This window comes from Seriola lalandi, unplaced genomic scaffold, assembly GCF_002814215.2.
Source record: "Seriola lalandi dorsalis isolate HSWRI2012SDOR001 ecotype SW California unplaced genomic scaffold, Sedor1 jcf7180002054672, whole genome shotgun sequence".
Taxonomy (NCBI): Eukaryota; Metazoa; Chordata; class Actinopteri; order Carangiformes; family Carangidae; genus Seriola; species Seriola lalandi.
Genome location: NW_019525225.1, coordinates 851669 through 874964, shown reverse-complemented (window position 1 = coordinate 874964; position 23296 = coordinate 851669). Strand labels below are relative to the sequence as shown.

At 40.3% G+C, this 23296-nt stretch overlaps 3 protein-coding genes across 4 annotated transcripts; all 3 read left to right on the top strand.

The window, feature by feature from the left end:
* Positions 1–9099: 9099 nt before the first annotated feature.
* LOC111666226 (uncharacterized) lies at positions 9100–11119 on the top strand. Of its 2 annotated transcripts, none has more exons than XM_087178053.1 (6): positions 9100–9140; positions 9311–9448; positions 9533–9699; positions 9838–9911; positions 10722–10952; positions 11075–11119. In XM_087178053.1, exons 1-6 carry the CDS (start codon positions 9100–9102, stop codon positions 11117–11119), a joined length of 696 nt encoding a protein of 231 aa, XP_087034179.1. The 2 variants fall into 2 exon arrangements, with proteins under 2 accessions (XP_087034179.1, XP_023277270.1); XM_023421502.1 differs by having other exon boundaries at positions 9311–9449; positions 9582–9699.
* A 1147-nt stretch (positions 11120–12266) lies between these two features.
* Positions 12267–15842, top strand: LOC111666225 (F-box only protein 39). Its single transcript, XM_087178057.1, has 6 exons — positions 12267–12715; positions 12831–13002; positions 13808–14101; positions 14521–14745; positions 15452–15628; positions 15717–15842. The coding sequence occupies exons 1-6, from the start codon at positions 12267–12269 to the stop codon at positions 15840–15842; spliced, it is 1443 nt and encodes a 480-aa protein (XP_087034183.1).
* A 1414-nt stretch (positions 15843–17256) lies between these two features.
* Positions 17257–23125, top strand: slc25a1a (solute carrier family 25 member 1a). Its single transcript, XM_023421397.2, has 9 exons — positions 17257–17608; positions 18195–18302; positions 18448–18547; positions 19267–19405; positions 19502–19586; positions 20336–20440; positions 20594–20709; positions 20788–20861; positions 20953–23125. Exons 1-9 carry the CDS (start codon positions 17368–17370, stop codon positions 21065–21067), a joined length of 1083 nt encoding a protein of 360 aa, XP_023277165.1. The 5' UTR covers positions 17257–17367; the 3' UTR covers positions 21068–23125.
* Positions 23126–23296: the final 171 nt, after the last annotated feature.

Genomic DNA, 23296 nt, shown 5'->3' with positions numbered 1-23296 from the left:
AGTATGGAGACAAATGAAGAAAAAAAAACCTATAGAGGGAGTTTATTATATTCCCAGACAATTAAAATGAACATGAGAAAAACAGCAAGAATGGGACTGAAAGGGGGAGGAATAACTGAAGAAAGGAAAAATTCTGAAGGAGGGAGGGAAACGGTAACTGCAGTGATTGATGAGTCACATGATTGGTGGATGAGTCATCCATCTGTACACTTTACTGCGCAGGACCACACACTCCAACACACACAGACAGACATACACAGACACACACACATACACTCACTCTCTCTCTCTTTGAGCTGTATAGTAATTTAGCTGCTGGCATTCAAGATAAAGATTGAGTCATGTTCGCTCCTGCCTCAAGCCAGCCAATCGGCCGGTGGAAAGGTGTTTGGTTGATAGATTTTGCCATATCTTGTTTCCACACCTCCTCCTCACTCTTACTTCACACGGGCAGTATGCCCTTCTGCTATAATTTCCTTGAAGTGCTTCTGGCTGCTACTTGTTTGGCATCAGAACAAACCTTATGTATGCTGTCAGTGGTACAAATACTGACAGTGATTAGCAGGCTGTCAATATGGTCTAATCGCATGTTATCTTGCCAGCTTGCTCACCAGTTGATTGGAACGGTATCGTTCATGGCTTTATCTTGGCTTGTTAAGTGATTCTTGGACATCATGTTATGATTTTTAATTACAGCTTGTAACCTCTGTAGATATCCAAGCTGGATATCCACTGACTGACTGTAAAGATGAATGGTGGCCACAACTCCCACTGGCCATCAGCCAGTTAATTGGGAAAAAAAGAAAAGAAAAAGACACAACAGCAACAGAGAAGCTGAGAAATGTGTAAGTGACCCTTATCTGAAACATTTATAAACAGTATGTCTAGCAGTGTAATAATATGACACCCAGCTGTGTTGTATTGTTGGTAGCAAAAAGCAAAGAAATTGTTCAACATTCTGGACATTTGCAGAGAGTTACATGAGAAGATCAACACCACTCATATCTATACAGTGGCGATCCTAGACTCTGGGGGGCCTCAAAGAAGCCCCCCTCCCCAACACCCAGGGGTCCCCCTTAGGGAGGTTTTGGGGCAACAGAAGTGCAGTGTATATTGTCTTTATGGGAGGTTTAAGGGGGTTTATAGTTCTCATGGCAAAATGTGCAAATATGAGTCGCCATCAGGGGTCCCTTTCCCCCTTGGGGGCCCCAAACATTTGCCTGGTTTGCCTCTCCTGACAGTGCACCTCTGTATTTATGGCTAGAGTCAGAAGGCATCTTAACAGAGCATAAGAATTAAACAATAAATAATAATTAATTCCTTGACATCTAGTTCCCATTTTGTTTCTCTTAAAGTGGAACTCAATGCCAGTTTTATCCAATCCAATCCAATATCGGTTCTGATGCATTGATTGATCTACTCTTTTAAAGAGCTTTAAGGAAGGGCAATCATCTTTTCCCATGTTATCTTACAGTAGCCTATCATATACATTCAGAAACAGGGGCTCTAAAGCTCAGTAGAGCTGAGTCCTGATGTTGAAAGTAGTTCCTAATTGTAAGGAGAAACTTCTAAAATATAGTGTCAGTTCTGATTGTAATCTATTAATCTAGCCATCTAAAATGTGTCATTTAATTTTTAACTGATCTATTTTCTTAATTTAATCTTATTTAATTTTATGTCATTTATTGAGATTTAAATAAAATATATATCTAATACTACATTAATAATTTAATTAAATTTTTCACTTGAGCACTTTTCATTTAATTTATTTTTACGATTACCTTATTACTCATTCATCATTCATTCATTCATTCATTCATTTTCATTCATTCTGAATGAATGAATACCTTATTACTGTAAATTATATTAAATTACATTTTAATTCTATATAAATATCTCAAATAAAATATATATAAATATTTATTTAAAAGTAATTCAATAAACAGTTTTATAGATTTTTTTTCAATTTTATTAAATTTAATCTCATTCCTCTGTTTGCACGTAAGTGATTTTGACTGAATATTTGATTTCACATGCACCGACACAGTGGTCACCTGTCAACCCATGGCTGTGGACGTCAGTAGAGAGCAAATTAAGTTAAGACACGACTCCGCCCCAGATCTCTGCTGCCCGCTGGATGATTTCTGTCACATTGCAAACATCAATGATAGGTGTTTGGACTGAGCTGTCCTGACTGGACGCAGTAAGACTTTTCTGTGTACTCCGTCTCTAAATGATAACCAAGATGAATACAACATTATCAAATTAAACATGAAACTTTGGTGCAATTGCCATATAACTGAGACTATGGTGTTCGTCACAACAGTCAAGTCAAATCAGTTTTGTATGTAGTCCACTATCACACATCACAAATTTGCTTCCCAATCTGCACAGCATTCGACACCCTCTATCCTATTGGCTTCTCAAAATGAATGGGTTGATGATTTATTAATGGTTATATGCTACATGTAGGACTTTTGACCACACTTTTATACAGTAGTATGAAACCTGTGATACAATGTATAATGTCTTAGAGAATTTAGATCCACCTCTCTGTAGTCCAACAAAGTTTTTCAAGCTAATTTCTACCTCATACAGTAGACGTAACAGGTTTGAGACCTGAGAATGTGGCTAAGCAGGTCCACTCTGGTAATACATGTGGTCCACGCAGAGGAAACACACACCATTGCTTATGAAAACGAGCCCTTCATAAAGTCCCCTTTCACACCTTGTTGCCAAGCTGTGAACAAAAAGAGCATTGTTGAGATGCTGCTATTTACATTCACACATTCATATTTCTGTGGCATTCTACACAATTGAGATTTAAAAAATTTTTCAGCACAATGGGATAATTGTGTGTCAAGCTTTAGATCACATTACGTCCTTATAGTAATCATTTATATTTTGCCTGGTGGGTGTGCTATAATTAAAATGCAATTTGAATTTGTCAAAAGCCTCCAACTCTCACAGGCACAAAATCTGGTATACATCCAGCTCCTAGCACAAAAGAGTCTGACAGCGCAGCAATTCATCAGTAAAGGCCCCAAGAAGCCCATGCATTTACAGTAGCAGAAACACAAGGAAAAACACAGCCATTACTAGTATGAATATTCACTTAATACAGCTATAACACCTTCAAAATATGTTCAAGTAATCATCGTGAATTTCTACAGCAGTGGGATATTGGTTTAACCTTTAACGTTAAATGTTAGCATGATATTAGCTAAGAGGTCTTTACTAGCCTAAACATATACAAATGTTTCTGCGCTCAAAGTACAAAATCACCAACATTGGCAAAACATCTGGTTCTGCAAGAGTTGGTGCAAGAAAATTTGTTTACACGTGGCTTGAAAAAAAAACAGGAAAACCAAATGAACATTTCCAAACGCTGATACAAAATGGATCACATTAGGTTGTATGGCAACTAGCAGGATCTTGTTTATGTTCTTTTTGTTCAGTAAACTGTAGTTGATGCATTGCAATTGCAATATCTCTGTAACACCTTGAGGGAAGTTCTTCAAATTTGGTAAAAACATTCACCTGGACTCAAGGACAAACTAATTAGATTATTGTGGTTAAAAGTCAAAGAGCAAGGGTGTGGTGACCTCACAAAACACTTTTTAGCGATTACTCAAGTCTTCACATAGCAAAATAGCACACAAATGATTAATATTTGATATGAATCTGGATAAACAGGGATGTAAACTGAAACTACTCTGAGTGGCGGGACATACAACCGCGAGGCGGTAATTCTAGTTTTCTGTGGGTATTGGGTTCTGTGGCATAATTATACTGGCAATTTGGCCAAGACTTTCTCATTGAAAATAAGAGATTTTGAGATCATTTGAATTAAACTAAGGTTTAAAAAAGCTGCCTACACTGTGCATGACCATAGCCTTCTTTTTTTTAATCCATTTGTTAATGTGATTCTTCATGATTCCACAGTGTTTTTCACTGAGACCGAGACCAAGATGATTTGGTCTTGTTCTTTCTTTGTGAGTTGTCTCATGTTGCTTTGAAAAATTCACGTTCTGATTTCCATACCTGTTTTGTAACCGAGAAATGTTACTAATTGATATTTATCATGAAACGTGACCCATCATTGTTGCCATTTTTGTAACAGTGATTAAATTACTAAGCCAGGATGCCTTTTCTTACCCACTGAACTCTATAGTCCCCTACATTTGACAAGTAATTAACATACTGAAAATCTGTACAGTGCTATGGTGCACCAGGTGAAAAATTTGAAGGCTAACTAACAAAATGTTGTTGTGTTATTAATTAATCTAAAATAAACAAACAAAAAACATGAGACATGACATACATAAATAGATCCCCTCGGCAAAAGTATAGGATTAGTGTTAGTATCACAAAATGGCTTGAATGCTATCTGTCAGTATGAAATCTGCTCAAATAATCAGGATGTTTAAACTTTCCCGTGTGATGTTGCTCCTGACCTCAGACAGCTTTTCAAATTAAAGCTGAACCTCGTCATTGCGGATCCGTCCTCCTCGTGTTTGTTAATTTTTGTTGTCTGTTAAACTACCATTGTTGAACATAATCTTTGCCACAGAATAAACCTCATCAGCCATGCTTTTACCAGCCATTAGGACAACAGAGGCTGAGCTGCAAAGGCCTCTCCTTTGAAACTGCATCCTTTGTTTATGATCTCTGCAACCCTTGTCTTTTTGCTTCCCTCTTTCATCTCTTCTTCCCCTTTCTTTATCCCAATTTCTACCCTCATTCCCATCTTCTTCCCTTTTTTTCCTCCAATTATCCATGCCCCCCACTCCTCCCTAATGCTCCCTAACACACAATCTTCTTCTCCTTTTCTTCTTTATCCTCTCTCCATTTCTTGTTTTGTATGCAAGCCCCAAGGGAGGGAAATGGGTGAAAAGCACTCTCTCTGCGCCACTGTCACAAAAGACTGGTGAGTCATCGCCACTTATGTTCCTGTCTCCCTCCTCCCACAAAAAACACACATATACAGGAAAAACACTCAAATCACTCCCTACCTGCCGTGCACTTACAGGATGACACGTACAGACACACGTACAGACACACACACACACACACACACACACACACACACACACACACACACACACACACACACACACACACACGTCACTGAGTGCGCTGGCACACAACACACACACAGAAACCATTTAGTGACGAGCAATAACATACACACACATTCCACAGCTCTTCAAAACGACCCTGAAATTAAAACCCAAGTCACATAATTTAGCTGATAATTGTGGCTGAAAATGGCATTCATTGATGTGTGTTGCCTATCATGTCTGACGGTATTATTCAGAGTTTGTGAAAGGCACACTCAAGCCAGTGACGAAGTTAATGCACAAGGATAGAGAGCTAAATAGAGAGCTGCTCATACAAGAGATGAAATGCCAGGAGAACAAAATGGACAAAAGAGAGGGGAGAAGAGAGTAAGACAGAAATTCCCTGGGTTAGTGACGCGGCTTTGGTCTTGTTTGACCATCTGCAATTTATGAACCTCAAAAGAAATGCTCTTCCTCCATCTGCTGGAAGAATGAGTCACTTACAATGCAGTCATGATGCTGTGTGCACAAGATGGCAGACCTGAATGAACACGATGTACAGAATGACACATCCACTAACCTAGTGTATCTAAATCATGTCTTTTCTACTAATTAAAAAACGAATCCACAACAATGCATCATCTTATAAGATGATCATATATCTTGTGTGTTAAATCTACAAAGGAAATACTGTATTACTTTCAGATGAAAGTGATTAAGTAAAAGGAACAATATTTGCCTCTGAAATGTAGGATGGCATAAAATGGAAATACTCAGTGGAAATACCTCAAAACTGTACATAAGTATAAGAGTAAATGTACTTACTCTCCACCTCTGGGTATCTATCTATGTAGCTCTAACATTTGCAACTGTATATCAGTATATTCAGACTTTTTTTTTTTTTTTTTTTTTTTTTTTTTTAAAAAAAGGTTTTTCAACAAACCAGTCCAGAACTTGGATGGTTTTCATTAAGTCTGAGATGACTTCTTTATGTTGCTAGTTTTGTTTGATGAACAACAAGATTCTCAATAACTCAAGATATTCTGTTAATTTATATGACATAAGACAAACACAAGCTGAGAGTCCTAACAATTGAGAAACTGGAACTGGGGAACAATTCTTGCTAAAAAATGATACAAACAAAAAGAAAGAGAAAACAAAGCTCTATTATCTCAAGATAACAGAATAAAAAAATATTTGCGAGTGGCCTTTCTTGGTTTCCGCAGTTATATGTCCTAAGAATATATATATATATATATATATATATATATATATATATATATATAACATAAACTCACCAGTAAGCATCTCGTCTCGGGATTCCTCATTGGAACTGTCTCTGATGTGAAAATACAAAAGAGGAGATGATACAACAGAAAAGAAATTATAAATAAAACTGTCACACACCATCTTCAGGCTGCTATTGAGTCCACACAGAATTGGCTGTGATAAAGGTGTGCTTAAAATCACTTGAAAAGAAAAGTTTATAATGAGAATCAACACATTCTTTTTTTAAAACTCTGGTTGGTTTTCAGCTTTAAAAATCATGTAGGCTCATGATGTTCAACAAATAAACAAAACCTCCAAAAAATGAAATACACTTAATGACCAAAACATAGTATAGGCTACAATAGTATAGTATACTCAAGTACAGTAAAATATGCGCATATCTTTTCTATACTTTTCTATACTTTTGTTCTAGGGATGGTTTTCATGGTTTGGACTGCTATGTATGAAAAAATTGAAATACCTGAATATAATAAAGATAACAACAAGGAGAAGTGTATGCCTTGAAATTCCCGAAAGGTAGCAGCTCATGCTCCTGACATGTTTTCATTTTATCTTACCATCAAATTCATAAAGACCAAAGTTAGCAGCTAAAGTTAGCAGCTAATGTTACTGGCACACATTACTGTGCAATGTAGCTTAATGCTACTCTCTATCCAATTGTTAGTAGCTTAAGCTGGCTTTGTAATATTTAGAGATAATAGGAGCTAAAATGGTCTTTGTAATTATAAGGCACAAAGGTTAGCAGCTCATACTAGCCTAAGTGCCAAAGGTTAGCTAATGCTTCACTTGAAATATTGAAAAGCAGCAGCTAATGCTAGCCTTATAATGTCTGAATTTTAGAACTTTATTGGCTACTGCTATCATTACAATGTATGATTATTGTTAGCAGCACTGCGTTACTCGGCTTCATGCTATCTGTGTATTCCATAAGTTAATGTCTAATGTCACTGAAATGTTTTCATTTTACCTTTATATTTATATTTATGATGACCAAAGTGAGCAGCTGGTGTTGACACTCCTTTGAAACAAGTGTTAGTAGCTTAAAGCTACCCTTGTAATAATCAGAGGTCAGGAGGAGCTAAAGCTATCTTTGTAATTGCAATGTCCAGAAGTTAGCAACTGATGTCACTTACACTTACATTTACATCTCTTGCTCTCTCTTTTCGCTTTGTGTATGTGTGTGTGTGTGTGTGTGTGTGTGTGTGTGTGTGTGTGTGTGTGTGTGTGTGTGTGTGTACAGCAACTGTGAGAAAAAAATCTCATGCTTTGTTGAACACTTAATCTTTAGCACTGGAATATCTTAGTATGACAGGTTTGTTTGTGGTTAGCATTGTGTTTTGTTACTGTTACCATCACTATTCTTTGGTTAAACGGTTACAGTTGTACTACATTAGTTTAATCTGAACATCTTGATCCATACTCACCATGGACTCCAGGAGTTGAAAGTAAAGGGAGTGGCAGCCAAACACTTACCTTATTTATGCTCTTGCTGATGTCATCAATGATGTCGTGGGCTATACCATGACTTTGGGGGTGGTCATAAGTTTAATATACTGTATTGATAAGTATTTGTCTGATTTAGAGCAATTATACGGTTGTTTTAGAAAATTACAAATTACATCTTGTTAGTACTGTAGATGTTTACTGATAAAATTAACGATTTGTCAACTAATCATTTCAAATGAGACTTAGATCCCCTGAATGAAGTTTGGTTCTTCCCATGCTAATTGCTCAGTAGAGACAAAGAGTATATAAGAAGTTGTCCTTTCTTAACTGAGAGAGGTGTCTGTGCAGATGTGAGTGGTGTGGTGGTTTTGTAATGCCTAATGCAACTGACTGAGAACTTTTTAGTTTCTTCTTCATTTTCTCTTGACAATAAATTGTTGGTGCCCAAACTTAGCAGCTAATGTTATTGAAAAAGTTTAATAGGAAACTTATTTTTAATGGCCAAATGTGGCAGCTCATCTTACACTGAGCTTTTCATTATATCTTCTGATTAAATCACCAAATCATAAGCTAATATTAATGAAAATTCTTTGTGATTTGGCCTTATACTCCTCTCGACTACTTTATACTTCTCCTAGACTTAGGTAGTACTTTTAGAGATAAGTGACTTTTTGAATTACTCTTGGTGAAAAAAGTTAGGACTGATACACCCATTATTTTTAGGAGTTTCTCCTCAATTGGTCAGAAGCTAGGCTACATTTAGCCTTAAGATAGTTTGTGAATACCGGCCCTGATGGGTATTGATGATGATCACCCTGAATTAGAAGCTGCATTTTCTAGTGTCAGAAAATATATTTTACTGTAATGTAAATAAATACCTTTTTTTTTGGTACTGAATAAAGTAATTGTGCCTCTAGCAAATGTTATATTCTCAGGGTATGGATGTTGTGGGAGCTCTGTGTGGAGTTGTCAGACCTTCTGGCTTCTGAATTTGCTGAATTTGTATTCAGTCTTGGTTTTTGCAGGCTTATTATTGTCTCTGTGTCCACCCCAGAGACACCAGAGCCCTCACCTGATTACTCTTTACAGAAACCTGCTTGTGAGCTATTCAGACACATCAAATATTGAAAACCTGGAGTTTCCGTTTCACACTCGCAGCGAGGGAGGGGAGAGAGCAGAGAGGCAGACGGAGAGGAGGACATACAGCGGCTGAGGAAAAGAGGGGGGGAAAGTCAAAGAACGGTGGGATTAAGAGGAAATAACACTCCAGGCACCCTGGGAGGGAGACACATGAGCAGGGATGGAGGGAGTGTTGGAGGAACGGGGAGAAAGCAGCGAAAGGTTAGGCAAGGAGAGGTTGAATGTTTATAGCTAATCAGGTGCTTGTCTTGAGTGTAACAGTAGAGGCTGAGGCGGTGTAATCAGCTGAAGATTGATTGGCGGATAACCTTCCAGTCGGGCAATTAGGAGGTCATGTTTGTTAATACTGCTGCTTCTCTCTCAAACCTCAGTGGGACGACTTCTACCCAGGTTGACACACCGACTCAGAACTGCAGAGAGCATGACGATGAGCCCCAAAACCTCCAGGAGGCAGAAGGGGACGACCGGGCCGACAGTGACACCTGTGATGGAGTGGTAGAGCCCAGTCAGGTCAGATTTTAGCATATATAATTCATATTCTATTTCTACAATTTCATTAAATATTTGTGCGTTTCTTGATTGATATGATTGGTGATGGCTGGAGAGGCTCTATGTATCAGTGACACAGAGACCTTACCACAGGAGACCCTGATAGCCACAAACACACAGGAGGATGCTGACTGCCTCCCATTTCCCCCCCTACCAAGAGAGGAAGAGGTGACCCCCCCTTCAGTGTCATCTCATCCCTCCAACACAGAGAGTAAATCACACACACACAACTTACTAATATGAGATTTGTGGGGTGTTACAGTAGTTTGTCTGTAACCAGAGCATGCTCATGTGACGCCTTTTACTTAAGGAGAAATGTGTTACACTAATTGTTGGTGTGTCTTCACAGATCGCCCATCTGAACCCTGCTGGTATTGCCTGAGGTCTCTTGACTCAGAGTATCGTCCTGAAACTGCGAAACAGGTTTGTACATTTCTAACTAATCTCAGACTCTCAGTACTGATCAGACACATTGAGAATTTTCTTCATTTCACAAACTCAAACTCAACTTCTCTTTGCAATAAAAAAAATAACATTGGTGCAAAGAAATGTTTCCATTTCAGGGACATAGTACAAAAAAATATAACAGCCTGGTCTAAAAGGGGATTCATATCTTTAAAGAAATAAACCTTGACCTTTTTTTCCTGTGTAAACAAAAAAGTAAAAGAAGTAAAAGTAGTCAGTTGGCAGCAGAAGAACCACCCACTCTGATATTATATAATTTAATTATTATTAAGAATGCATTACTATGGATGTAGTATTTTATGTTGTAACAGGTTGAACCAAAGCTTCTTTTTGTGCATCTTAAAATAACTAGTAACTATAGCTGTCAGATAAATGTAGTGGAGTAAAAAGTAAGGTGCACAAAAACATCTGAGCAAGCTTAGCATGGAAGGAATGACTTCACAGAAGACCAGATAAAATTTCATTATAATAATTGTCTTTTGCAATATTTATCAAAGGTAATTTTTCCCATTAGAACATGATGTTATTGCTTTCAATGGCAACACTAAATCAAATAGTTTTCTAAACCATCCTCTTTTGTTCATTAAGCAGTTTAACGATTTTAATTTTTTTTTTTTTTTTTTAAAGAAAACTGGCTCTGATAAGCTGTGGCTCTAAGTATCAAAACTTGAATTCATGATAATATTGAGTAACACTTTTTGAAGCTGAGTCAAAGTGCAACTCTGTTAGGGAAGATCTTCACAACTCTCCCCTGTGGCTGTGTTGCAGGAAGACTCAGATCCGTCGTCCTCACTGCCCTCTAGTGCCCAGAAAGTGAGCTACCAGACAGACCCTCGACCTCACTTTGGCGTAGCTTGGTCCTCCCACTCCACATGTCGCCCTCTGTGGGGCAGCGAGGGCCCCTGCTGGGGGCAAAGAAACCAGGAAGTACCCAATCAGATGCACACGTGCCCTCACTGCCATCTGGGCTTGCCCCCTGACACACTGCGATGGCATGAGGTTATAAACACACACGGACATAAATAGAGACACACAAGCCCACATTCTCTACCAAACATACCACAGCTTATGTCACTCTGTTTACTAAAGAGCCTCTGACTGTTCTCTTTCTCTCTGCACAGGCTAAGTGTCTGCTGTTTGAAGGGCTGAGGAACTCAAACAAATAAATGGGAGTCATCATAAGAGAAAATGTTGATTGTATTTAAAAAAAAAAAACTCTCTCTGTAATAATGCTCTCAGGAAATGTTTTTCACCTAAAAGTTATGTGCAATATCTGTTTCTGCTGGAGAACAACTGTGTGTTTAAGCAAAGGCGTAACGATGTTCGTTCCTTATTTCATTTTGAGTTCATGCTTAATTTCTGTGATATGTTTTATACAAATAAACTGCATGTGTACAAAATTAGAACACTGCTCCAAGAATATTGACAATGTTAATGATTTTTATCTAATTTATTGAAAATGTTTAAACTTTTTCATTTTTTGCAGAGATTAATCTGAAAAGTCATAAAATAAAAGATAAATAACAATAAGAAATAATAACTAATTTGAAAAGCAGACAATTTCTTGAGAGAATTGCAAAGTGACAGTGATTTTTCACAACCTGGCAACCCAAAACTTATTCTTATCCATGACTTATAACAGAAATATAAAGTATCAGTAAATGAGTAACCATTAATAAAGCCATTATTAACCCTTTATAAAGGCTGCCTTGTAAGAAAGCAGATGTATGTTGTTACATACACAATGGTGCTTAGTTTAGTTTATTCTCACATACAAACTGAAAATAGTACAAATAATAGTACAAATAAAAATAAACACACACAAAAGGCAGGAGTTACTTAGACTAAACATACAAACAACAACAAAAATTAATAACAGAAAAAGTATAAAGATATGATTAAACAATAAGAAAACACAACTCATAATATTGCATTAACAACAAAGAAAATAGTCCAGTGAAAGAAATGTGATACCTAAGTTAAATCACTGTGCATTTTTAAGTTTTATGCTTTGAATTGCCTTTTGAAGGACAAATGAAGTATTTTGAATTGAACTGAATGTAGAACTCAGCTGAGAATGTCGTCATTGTGAAGTCACAATAGAACCATAACATTCTGAAGAAAGATTCTTCTAACATTATCCACTTCACTGTTGGACTGCTTTCAGCTTCAGGTAAAGTAATCTCTCTGTCATTTCTTACTGAGCAATGTTTGGTTTTTTTGTAATTTTTCATATTTTTTAAAAACTTTTTCCTAAATCTAAATTGGCATTGGCCTCTAACTGTGCTGTATTCTTTCCCAGTGTTTTTCCCCATGCACAGAGAAGAAAGCACTCAGGTGGGAGGTTTTGATTTCAAAGATTCTTCCATTGAGGGAGAGATGGGTGAAGACGACTCAGATCTCAGTGATGAAGGTTGCGAGAGCTGCTCAGAGAGGGTGGACGGTTGGGCGTCACTTCCTGATGTGTGCTTGCGGCATGTGTTCACGTTTCTCCCTGATCATGACCGCAGGAGTGCAGACATGGTTTGTCATCACTGGCACAATGTCATGCGCTCTCCCTCTCTCTGGCGCTACCGCTTCTTCCACTTCAACGGTCGACTGTCCAAATTCAGGCAGTCTGAATACTGCTCTGCTGTGACCTATGCCCGCTACCTGGGACCCTACCTGGAGAGGCTGGATGTGTGTGTGTGTCCTCCACGCAGGTCCTTGGCAGCCCAGCGACTGGAGCAAACCATCAGTGGACTGTTTTCTGAGCTTACCAGGTAAAAGGATGTGTTTCCTGAAAGCCTGTCTAAACCGGCTTTACACAATTCAGCACCCCAATCACATTATAAATGACAAATCATTTGTAAATGAAACATTATTTGGTCTCCGCAGAGTAAGGGCCCCACTGCGCTCCCTCTCAATTGTAAGGCTGGAGTTGAACCGGTCAGCCTGGACGTTACGGCTCAGGAATTCTTTGGCAAACTGTCTGATCGACTTCCTCCGCAGAGGGGCCTCAAGGCTCACCTCTGTTTGTATGAACGGGATGCGAAACGGCATGCAGCAGGTGAATATTATGAGCACCAAGGTAATATCTCAGCAGATATGTCACTGACACAGGTGCTTCAGCAAAGGATCAGTGGTAATCAGTGGTAAATCAGAGCTCATCGGCTGCGGGCTGGTACTAGAGGTGCTCAGTATGTGAATGAATGAGCCGTTAACCTTATGAATGGTGTTTGTATGGGCCAAGGTTTGTACCAATGGAAAGATTTGATTCAGCAACACACTGAAGACTGAAGTAAAGACAATCAATCAGTGATGTAATGCGACAATGATCTGAATGATGTCGCAATCACTATAGATCGAGAAACTCCCACAGCTATGGATCATCTCTGGACCTAAATGGAGGGTTTTTTTTCTGGTGTCGTGCAGGTCCACTTTAACTCCAACATACCCTGTAACCTGAACCGCCACCTCATTTTCCTAATCCTTGTGTGTATTCTCTTGTGTGCAAAAAATAATAATTTTTTGTATTATGATGATGGCATAAAAATAAAAGGAACAAACTACATAGTCAGTGACAACAGATGTAATGTACAGATAACTGAACTGAAGGAGGAAGCTCTGAATCTGACAGATGTAATTTCCGCCCCGTCTTGGTAATTCTTTATACTCGCCTTAATTCCTTCATAATAAATGTCATTAAACTGTAAAAAATAATGTTATCATTTTTTTTCAACGGTTTCCAATATATTTTTTTAAAAGGAGGGGGAAGATGATACTATTGTGAAAATGTAATCCAACTTGTATTCAATAACGACGATATTGATTGCAGTTTTTTTCCCTCTGATTTCTGATCATTTAACCTTTAGGGCCTGGAGCTGCTTTCCGCCCTGTCACACTCTCAGAGCCACTTATACCCCCGGTGCTATATCTCTTCCTTGGACTTGGTGGGGTTCTTTTCTGGTTCTCTGCATGTCTACCAAGACTCCAGTGTTCCCTCTGTCCTGTGCCACCTGCAAGGCCTCACCAACCTGAGCCTCAGTTACTCCTGCCTGTCAGATGAGCTGCTGATGGCTCTCCGACAGAGTCGAAACTCCAGTAGAGATGGGGACCGCTTGCAAACTTTTTCACTGCACTGCTCTTCGAACGAATCCCATCGGCAGGTAAGCAGGAAAACAAACGGAGTAATATTATTTGCTGAATTGCCAAGTGGGATGGAGCAGCCTTTGGTACAGTGGACTATCCCCGATGAACACGGCTTATATAGAGGGGTGAAGTATGATGGCACTGAAGGGTGTCATTGCAAAATCATAGATGCCAGCTTTTGGGGAGCTCAGTGTAAGGACAAACACCTGCACAGTCTGCATGGTCTAATTATTCTGCTAACTTATCCGCCAGGTGAAACATGCCTCTTGGCAAGGTAGTAGTGCAGGCGCTTGGGGATTAATGTGAAGGTGCTGGATGTGAGCACATGCTGAAATAGCAAAGAAAGAAAAAGAAACTAAAATACCACCGGTGAAAACTATACCGCCCTTAGGTTTCCTTTGTTCATTTCTGTCTCTACTTCATCTTCTGTCTCAAGGTGGTGTGTGGTAACTCATGGGCAGCTTTGGCATCAACCTGCCCAGACCTGACAGTCAAGCTTACAGTGGACCAAGTCATCAACACCGACCGGCTTGCGAGGATACTTCAGCGCGAGATTCCCCTGACAGAATACAGCATGACGGCTTTCTACTCCCCTGATGACGACTGGAGCCCCGTGCCCCTCCTCTGTAACCTGCTGCCCCAGTACAGACGTAGCCTGCAGGTCAGGGTCCCCGAGCGTGTTAAACTGAATGTTCACCTGGAAACACAATATGCAAAAAGATGCCAATTCAGGCCAGTTTGGTGTGGTGTGCAAAGGTTTGCACATAAAATTTTTTTAAAAAAAGTAAAACGTAGTTGTACAGAACCATCTCATTGCATCTGTGGAGAGATATCTTGCATTTATAGCTATGCTGAACAGACATTCATGGTCACCCAGAGGATGAATCCTACTGACTTTGTTGATTCCCTTTAACTTTCTCAGAGGTCAAAGTTTTCCCTTGTGAAATTTCTCTGGCAACACTTTAAGATTCACATTGGTGGTTTGGTGTGACAAGTCTGAACAACTATTGATTGGATTTCCATGAATTTCTGCACACGAACTCACTGTGTGATTGCACCAAACTGAATATCATCGGGAGCATAAAATTAAATTCCTAACTGTTCCACTGACAAGCTGTGATGTGGTTGAAAGCTCTGGACAGAGCTATTAAGTGTTTTGTCACTGTTTATCTGCTGTGCTTTGCTGTAAATAGAGGGACAGATGATAAAGAGTTTAAATAAAGAGTTTTATGTATATTTTGAAAAAGTATAAGTCTATATTTTATTATTTTATTATATTATATCATATTATATTTTATTTTAATTTTTATTATGCATGCATATTGAGGTAGTTCTATTTACATTAAAACAATGTGAATGCGTTGCAGTTTCTGACCCTGGACCTGAGCAACTGTAATGAATCACTGGATGAGGAGCTGCTGGAGCTGGTTCAGGTGTGTGAGCGTCTGGAGCAGCTGAGAATCTGGGCTTTCTTGGAAATCAGGACTGTGGGGAGGCTGCTGCACATCAGACTGACACAAAGGACTCTACTCAACAAGATCAGAGTGAGAAACAAAGATCAATTCAGGCTGATTCTGCACACACGCTGATTTATATGCACACATGATAATGCTCTTGTCGATCATCTCCCAGGTGAGAGTCTACTCAGTAAATGACAACACCGAAGAACAGGAAGACCAGCTAGGGGAAATATTGTCATCCTCCCCTCAGCTGCCCCCTGAACTGGAGTTTTTCGCCATAGTCTACCCCTTTGTGTGATCACTGAACACTTGCATAGGTGCTTGTAGACGAGAACGAAAACACCAGACAAATAAAATGAATGAAGCATGAAATTCACCTGTTTTACAAATCGGTCGACTGAATGAACAATAACTGGTCACTTCAGTTTGGCGTTTTGACTGACTGACTCTCTCTGTAGTCTGTCTATGTTTTTCTCAGGGGGGGTGGGGGTTGTGGGTGTGCGTGTGGAAACACTGACCTAGTTTCATTGTAAAGGGTGATTGGGGGAGGCAGTGTGTGTGTGTGTGTGTGTGTGCGCGCTCTGGCATGGCGAGAGCACTATTTAAAGGAACAGGGATTAAGAGGCAACAGTAATATACCAAATTCTTGATTGCATGGCTTATGACACACTAGCAAGGAAGTAAAGTCTATTGTATGCTTTAAATATTATTCATTAGATTTCTTCTAATTGTTATTACAATATTCTATTTGTATAATGATACCTCACTATCCCTCTATTATTATATACTTGTACAGACGCAATACGTACCTCTGTATTTATAGTACATACAGAGAAATGGCAAATTGAAGGAAACACTAACATAAAGTGTCTTAGTAAGGTGTTGGGCCAACAGCTTCAGTGCTCCTTGGCGTTGATTCTACAGGTCTCTCAAACTGAACATCATTCTTCCAGAAGATATTCCTTCATTCGGTGTTTTTGATGATGGTGGTGGAGAGCGCTGTCTATATCCCATAGGTGTCCAACTGGGTTGAGACCTGGTGACTGCGAAGGCCTATATAAGTGCAGTCCGTTTACCATCCTCATTTACATATTGATCGAACCTGATACCACCTGATATCAGATGTGCTCCTTCCGTCTAGGTTAAAGACATCTTTTTTTTCACTGGCCTTTTAGCTCACTAACTTATAGTCCATTGTCATGTTTATATTGAGTATTTACTTCTTGTTGTCTACTTGTTTGTGTTATTATACTTATATGTCTCTTATGTACTGTATACATTTGTTGTACCGTATACACTTGTTTTACCTGCTTATTCTTATTTACTCTAATTGCCCTTTGTACAGCACTTTGGTCAGCTCAAGCAGTGTTTAAATGTGCTATTGAAGTAAAGTTGACTTGACTTGGATGGAGGCATCCTATCTATCTATCTATCTATCTATCTATCTATCTATCTATCTATCTATCTATCTATCTATCTATCTATCTATCTATCTATCTATCTATCTATCTATCTATCTATCTATCTATCAGATCTGTGAACTGTCATAGTAGTTGACAGTCAGGATTAGCCTCGACACATCCATACAACAGCATCCTCCACGTCATTGGTCACCAAAAGTCGTTCACTGTCACGTGACTGAATAATAGCATTAGGCAGCATGGTGAGCCAATGGCCTGCCCCATCACCTGACCGCTATTTGAATACTGATGCTCCCTCCGCCGCCACATTGGTGCGCCTTCCTGTGTTGTTGTGTCTGACATTGTCTGAGTGGGAACATCACCACCAGCAGGACATTTCTGTAACCAGCCCCGACGACCAAAATGTCTTCACTGCTGAAGCCGTTTTCGGTGTGTGAGGGGCCGTGCGAGAGCTGCGGTGTCAGGAGAGGATACCCGAGCTCGGCTGCACATCAGCAGCAGCCTCCATTCCAGCGCCTGACCGCCGCGGCGGGGCTGGGATCGCTACCGGCCCACCAGCGGTCGTACGCGGCGAGGAGGAACCTGGCGGCTGCTGCAGTCGGAGGGAGGAAAATGACGCATCCCGGGAAGGCTATCCTTGCAGGTTGATTTTGCAACCCTAATATTCAAGCCCGCAGATTTCTTCCCCCCCATCATAGTTGCCTATTGCTCTCCGCACAGCACAGCCTAATCTCAGTCGCTCATTAAAGCTACCCATGCAGAACTGGGTCAAAACGCACTCAGCCGACAGTGATGCTATAGCACTCGCGTGATGTAGTTGAATGTATTTGTGTGTCTCTTCTGCATATATTCGTTACTAAGTGACATTTTGTTCTTTTGAATTAATCTAAACGTATCTATAAAGATGCTGGAAGGTTTATGCTGTGTGTTGAATATAGGCTGGTGCATTCAGTAGCCCTCAGCTATTCTTTCCAGTTCAATACAGGTACTGCTGTATAATCACATCACAATAGCATTTAATTAAAAATAAAGACACTGTCTGCCAGCAGCGATCTAGCATCACCATCACTCTGCAATTTATGCATCTAATCTTTTTATTTATTTATTTATTTCACTGAAATAGAAATGCTGGCAAGTTCTCCTCCTGCTCCCAGAATATTCAAGAACAATCCTGCACAGTGAGTCAACAAATCAGTGTTTCTCTCCTTTTTCCCTCCCTCTCAACTCAGGTGGCATCGCAGGCGGGATCGAGATCTGTATCACCTTCCCCACAGAGTATGTCAAGACCCAGCTGCAGCTAGATGAGCGAGCCAACCCACCGCGATACAGAGGGATCGGTAGGTCACTGGGACATGCATGATTGCTGACTGACTGCTGCAGGTTTGTGTGGTGCTAATCCTCTGGTGGGTTAATCACACCTGGATGCTCTTGTGTTTGTGTGTGTGTATGTGTGTGTGTGTGTGTGTCTGTCTGTGTGTGCAGGCGACTGTGTGAAGTTAACCGTGCAGGATCATGGGCTCAGAGGGTTGTATCGAGGTCTCAGCTCCCTGCTCTATGGATCAATACCCAAGTCTGCAGTGAGGTGAAGATGCACACATTGACATACAGTAGCTTTTACTTCACAGATGTTATGTAAAAATACACACACAAAAAAAGCTTCAGTAGAAAAGCACATTTTCCTCTTGCATCCTTTTGGTTTATAGCATCACAGATCGCCTGGGTTATAATCTTCGATTTCATTTAACAGTTGACTGATATCAAAGCAGTGACTCAGCATTTCCTGGTGCTTAACGTTAAAGCCAGACAAATGTGAAGTGCTGGAAGTAATGATTACTGTTAGTATCAATTAAGCTGCTAATTATTTTCTTCTTGTAATTATTGAATAATCATTTTGTCTATAAAATGGTCATCACAACTTTCCAGAGCTCAAGCTGATCTCATCACGTGTTATTTTGTCCGTCCAAACCCCGAAGATGTTTAATTTATCGTAATGTTAAGAAAAAGCGGCAAATTCTCACACTTGAGAAACTGGAACCATTAGATGTTTGCTATTGTTGCTTGAAAGATTATAAACGCTTATACTACCACTTAGGAAGATAGGTGATGATTAATTTCCTGGCCGTCAACTAACCAATTAATCAACCATAATACTACTTAGAAAGTTACAGTCAGTTGTTTGGAGCCAGAAACTTCCAGCAACAGACTATGGATTACAGTGGAATGAATCAAACAAATGTCCCCCCTATGGTTTCTTATTCTGACCCCTTATTGTTCTTGAACGTATCACCTCCTCCCTCTCAGGTTTGGCACGTTTGAAATGCTCAGCAACCCCATGCGAGATGCCACAGGTCGTCTAGATAACACGCGGAGCCTCTTGTGTGGGTTAGGAGCGGGGATAGCAGAGGCCATCGTGGTTGTTTGTCCCATGGAGACGCTCAAGGTCAGTGGAGCTGGATGCTGTTTCCATGTCTGTTACATCAACGCTGGTCTGAATGAATATTGGTCTCATTTATGGTCCTTCCCTTTTTCCTCCAAGGTTAAGATGATCCATGACCAGTGTTCCCTCAGACCCCGTTACAGAGGCTTCTTTCATGGCGTTAGTGAGATTATCCGAGAGCAGGGTAAGAGATGATCTGAGGGCCTAAATGTTTAAGCAGTGGTTACGAACTGCTTCCAGTGTTTCCTCTAGGATTTTTTTCAGCAGTGGGGGGGCATGCTCTTGGGGGGGGCAGGTTAAAATACTATTTTTTACCTAACCATCATCATTTACGAGTCAGTAAAAGGCTTATGATGCTACCTGACTAGCGTCTTCTTCACCTGTTGTCTTCCTCTTCTTAGAGAAGTATCTGAACAAGCTCATCTGAAAATGCATTCAGCAGTTAATACATAATGACGTGTAGATATTAGCTTAATGCTATCAATTAGTTTACCCAAGTTAGCGTCACTGAGTTGGCTAATAAGTCCACCTTTTCTCCGGTAATTCGCTGCCTTATTCCTCACGACTACACTTCTCTGACTCTCACCTGGTGCCTGACGTGATGTCACTTTCAAGGCCGCGCTCTCGCGAGTAATTAACTCCAATAGGATCCCCCAACCACCCCACTCCCTCCCTCCCCTCCCCCCGCTGTTGCGCTCATCATCACACAGGCTGTGCTGTGAAGGTGGAGAGATGTGGCGGTGGTGCATTTGCGACAATAGAAAAAATAAATAAATAAAAATAATAAATTTGAAGGCGTGGCGGCTATGATTTAGCAGTGGCGGGCCGCCACTGCTAAATGAATGTAGAGGAAACACTGGCTTCTATAAGTAGCAATATGTTCGTGTGTGGTTTTCGCTCTACAATGAAACCTGATCCGTTTGACTTCTGTAGGTGTGAGGGGGACGTATCAAGGTCTCACAGCGACGGTGCTGAAACAAGGAACCAATCAGGCCATTCGATTCTATGTGATGAACCTGCTGCGCAATTGGTACAAAGGTGAGAGAGCCTGTTGACTGCAAAAACAAAATCCAATGCCCCTGTCCTGTTTCTGACCAGTCTGTGTCCTTTCTCGGTCCGATCGATTGATGCCTTTTTCCTCTTACTTCCTTCCACTCTCCATGAATCCAACTTTTGGATTTGGCGTCAAAGGGGACGATCCCAGACGAGAGATGCACCCAATTGTCACGGCGATGTTTGGCGCAACGGCCGGAGCTGCCAGTGTTTTTGGAAACACACCCCTGGATGTGGTGAAGACCAGGATGCAGGTAGGAAACCCACCCTCTGAAGATTTAGTTACAGTCCTCGGGTTTGCCTTTTCTAAGACGCTTGTGTTTTTTTTTTAGGGTTTGGAGGCCCATCGCTACAAAAACACAATGGACTGTGCCTTCCAGATTTTGAAGCACGAAGGGCCGCAGGCGTGAGTAACCCTGATCCTCGCTTTGCACCGTTTTAGTTTCCACTACTGTAGACAAACCGTCCGACCTCATCTCATCTTGTCTTCCCTGCAGGTTCTACAAAGGGACAGTTCCCAGGCTTGGCCGCGTGTGCTTGGACGTGGCCATAGTCTTTGTCATTTATGAGGAGGTGGTCAAACTACTCAACAATGTGTGGAAGACCCAGTAGAAGGGCCACACGATGGCAGAGGGACCAGAGGGAAGCACAGACCAGTGCCTCATGCTACGCACAACTCAACACCTCTATTCTAGTTCATTCTCGCTCTCTGCATCAGCCCGGAGCAGATGACACTTCATCTTGACCAGTTTCCACTCATCAGATAAATTGATTTGCAGGCCTTATCCAAACACAGTGATAATAAGTTAGGGAGAGTGGCCAGTTGCAGAAAAACAGCTCAGTTTTGCATTTCACTGCTTTCTCTCTAGTGGTCAGACTTAGGAATAAAGAGGGATCATTTTATTTTGAAGGACAGGAAAAGACAAAGTGAAATGAAGCAGGTGATGTGTTGTCCTGTGCACCCGGCCAGGCTTGTAGACTCAGTTTCTTGAGTCTTATTACCAGAAAGATAAGTATACAGTATTTATAGAACACGCACAGACAGGTATTACTAACCAAAGGTTGAAATTAGAAAGGGAATGAAAAGAAAAAAAAACAACTAAAAAACTTGTGTAGGTTAAAAAAAAAAGGAAAAGATATGTCTAATGTTTTAGGTTTCTATGACTGTTGTTACTGTACATGTTGTAGAGTGAACACTTTGTACTGAAACCATAAATGTGTCTTCTGATTCACTAAGTACTTACTATACTGAGGGAAGAATGGAGATGCTACTGGACGCAAACAAGCCCGCTGCAGTACTTCAAAATGTCAGTGCAGTACTTCAACACATCTCGGTGTTGTAATTGCTTACTTGACTGTGCTTGTGGCATCATCACACTAAAGTATTCACAGTATTTCCTGTCTGTGTCCTGGTGATGACGTTCAGATACTGCTCATTGTGCTTTTTATGGTCCAACGGAGTACGGCTGCGCGAAAATCTCGATGCGGCATCTGTCACACATGACAGTGGCTCGCAGGCTTGTCGGGGCCACACAAACTGGTCTGGAGTCAGTACCTCTCCTGCCGAAAGTTTTTAACGTGACACACGTAATTATTGTAGGACACAAATCCGTATGTAGCACAATCTTCACATGCAGTCTTAAGAGTAGGAGATAAGAGTAGGTTTATTCGTAGGGGGTTTTTTGAGCTTCGTTGTTGCCATTCTCGGAGAATAACTAGATTTTTCAACATCAAGTGAGTTACTGGGAGAAGGTGGTTGAGTTCTTTACAGCTGCGTGCGAAGGCTTTATTTGAGAATATGTGACCAGTAATGCTTTGTTCACATCCCCGGTCCAAGGTGACCCGTGTCTTTTCAAACCAGGTGCTGGTGCGCTGCCTGAAATTTACAAGCGTATTCACTTCTTCTCACGTCCAACTCCGTAAGCCATACGACTCCGACGCGCTTGAGCCTCCAGTGGGTTTTTTTTTTGCACGTCCTGATGCACTCATCAAGCACACTTTCCCCCTCGTCAGATATTATGTCACTTTAAATATTCTTTGTTTACCTCATGCTAACCTGCACCGTGAGCTCTTCGTGCGCTAACTGATGAAATTGTTGATAAGCCCCGTCTTTGAAGGTGTTCGGTCTCGTCTAACAGTGTTTACATATGTTTAACTCCAACAAAGGGAAAGCAGATGTGTCAGAGGCTCGATGACATTGCACAGAGGCCTTTTTACTCCTCTTTGCCAAACTACTTCAGTAGAATCTCCAATGTGAAACCCCCTGATATCGGCAAATCTGTATTACATTTTAAATCAGGAGCAGTAGAATACTGTTTAATCCTTATGTCTCTGCCATTGTGGTTTCATTAACAAAAGCACAATCCTACCGTATGTTTCTGCTTTTCATCAACAGGCAAACAGCATGTGCACCTCATGGTACAGCATATCCAATTTGGAGCAATCATTCACATTTCAGAGGATCCTCCTCTAAAGCAAATTGAAGGATTTATTTGTGCTGAAGGAAAACTGAAATATGTCGGTATGACATCAGGAAAATAAAAAAATTGTTGAAAAACATCAGTGCTGGAAAGTATGATTTAAAACTCAGATGTAGAAACATATGTAGAAACATAATAAGAAATAACATGGTTTCACTGGTCTCAATAAACTTGAACTTAATAAACCTGATTTGTGTGATGGAAAATGTGTGTCAAGACGTCAGATTAATAAAATGAAGAATAAGATGTAGATACTGTGGTGGGATGTATGTTTGTGTGAATATAGATGAAAAAACTTCAAGTAAAAATAGTTTGGAGTAAATTCTACCTCCAGCAAATGTCCAGTAACATACAAAGGTTG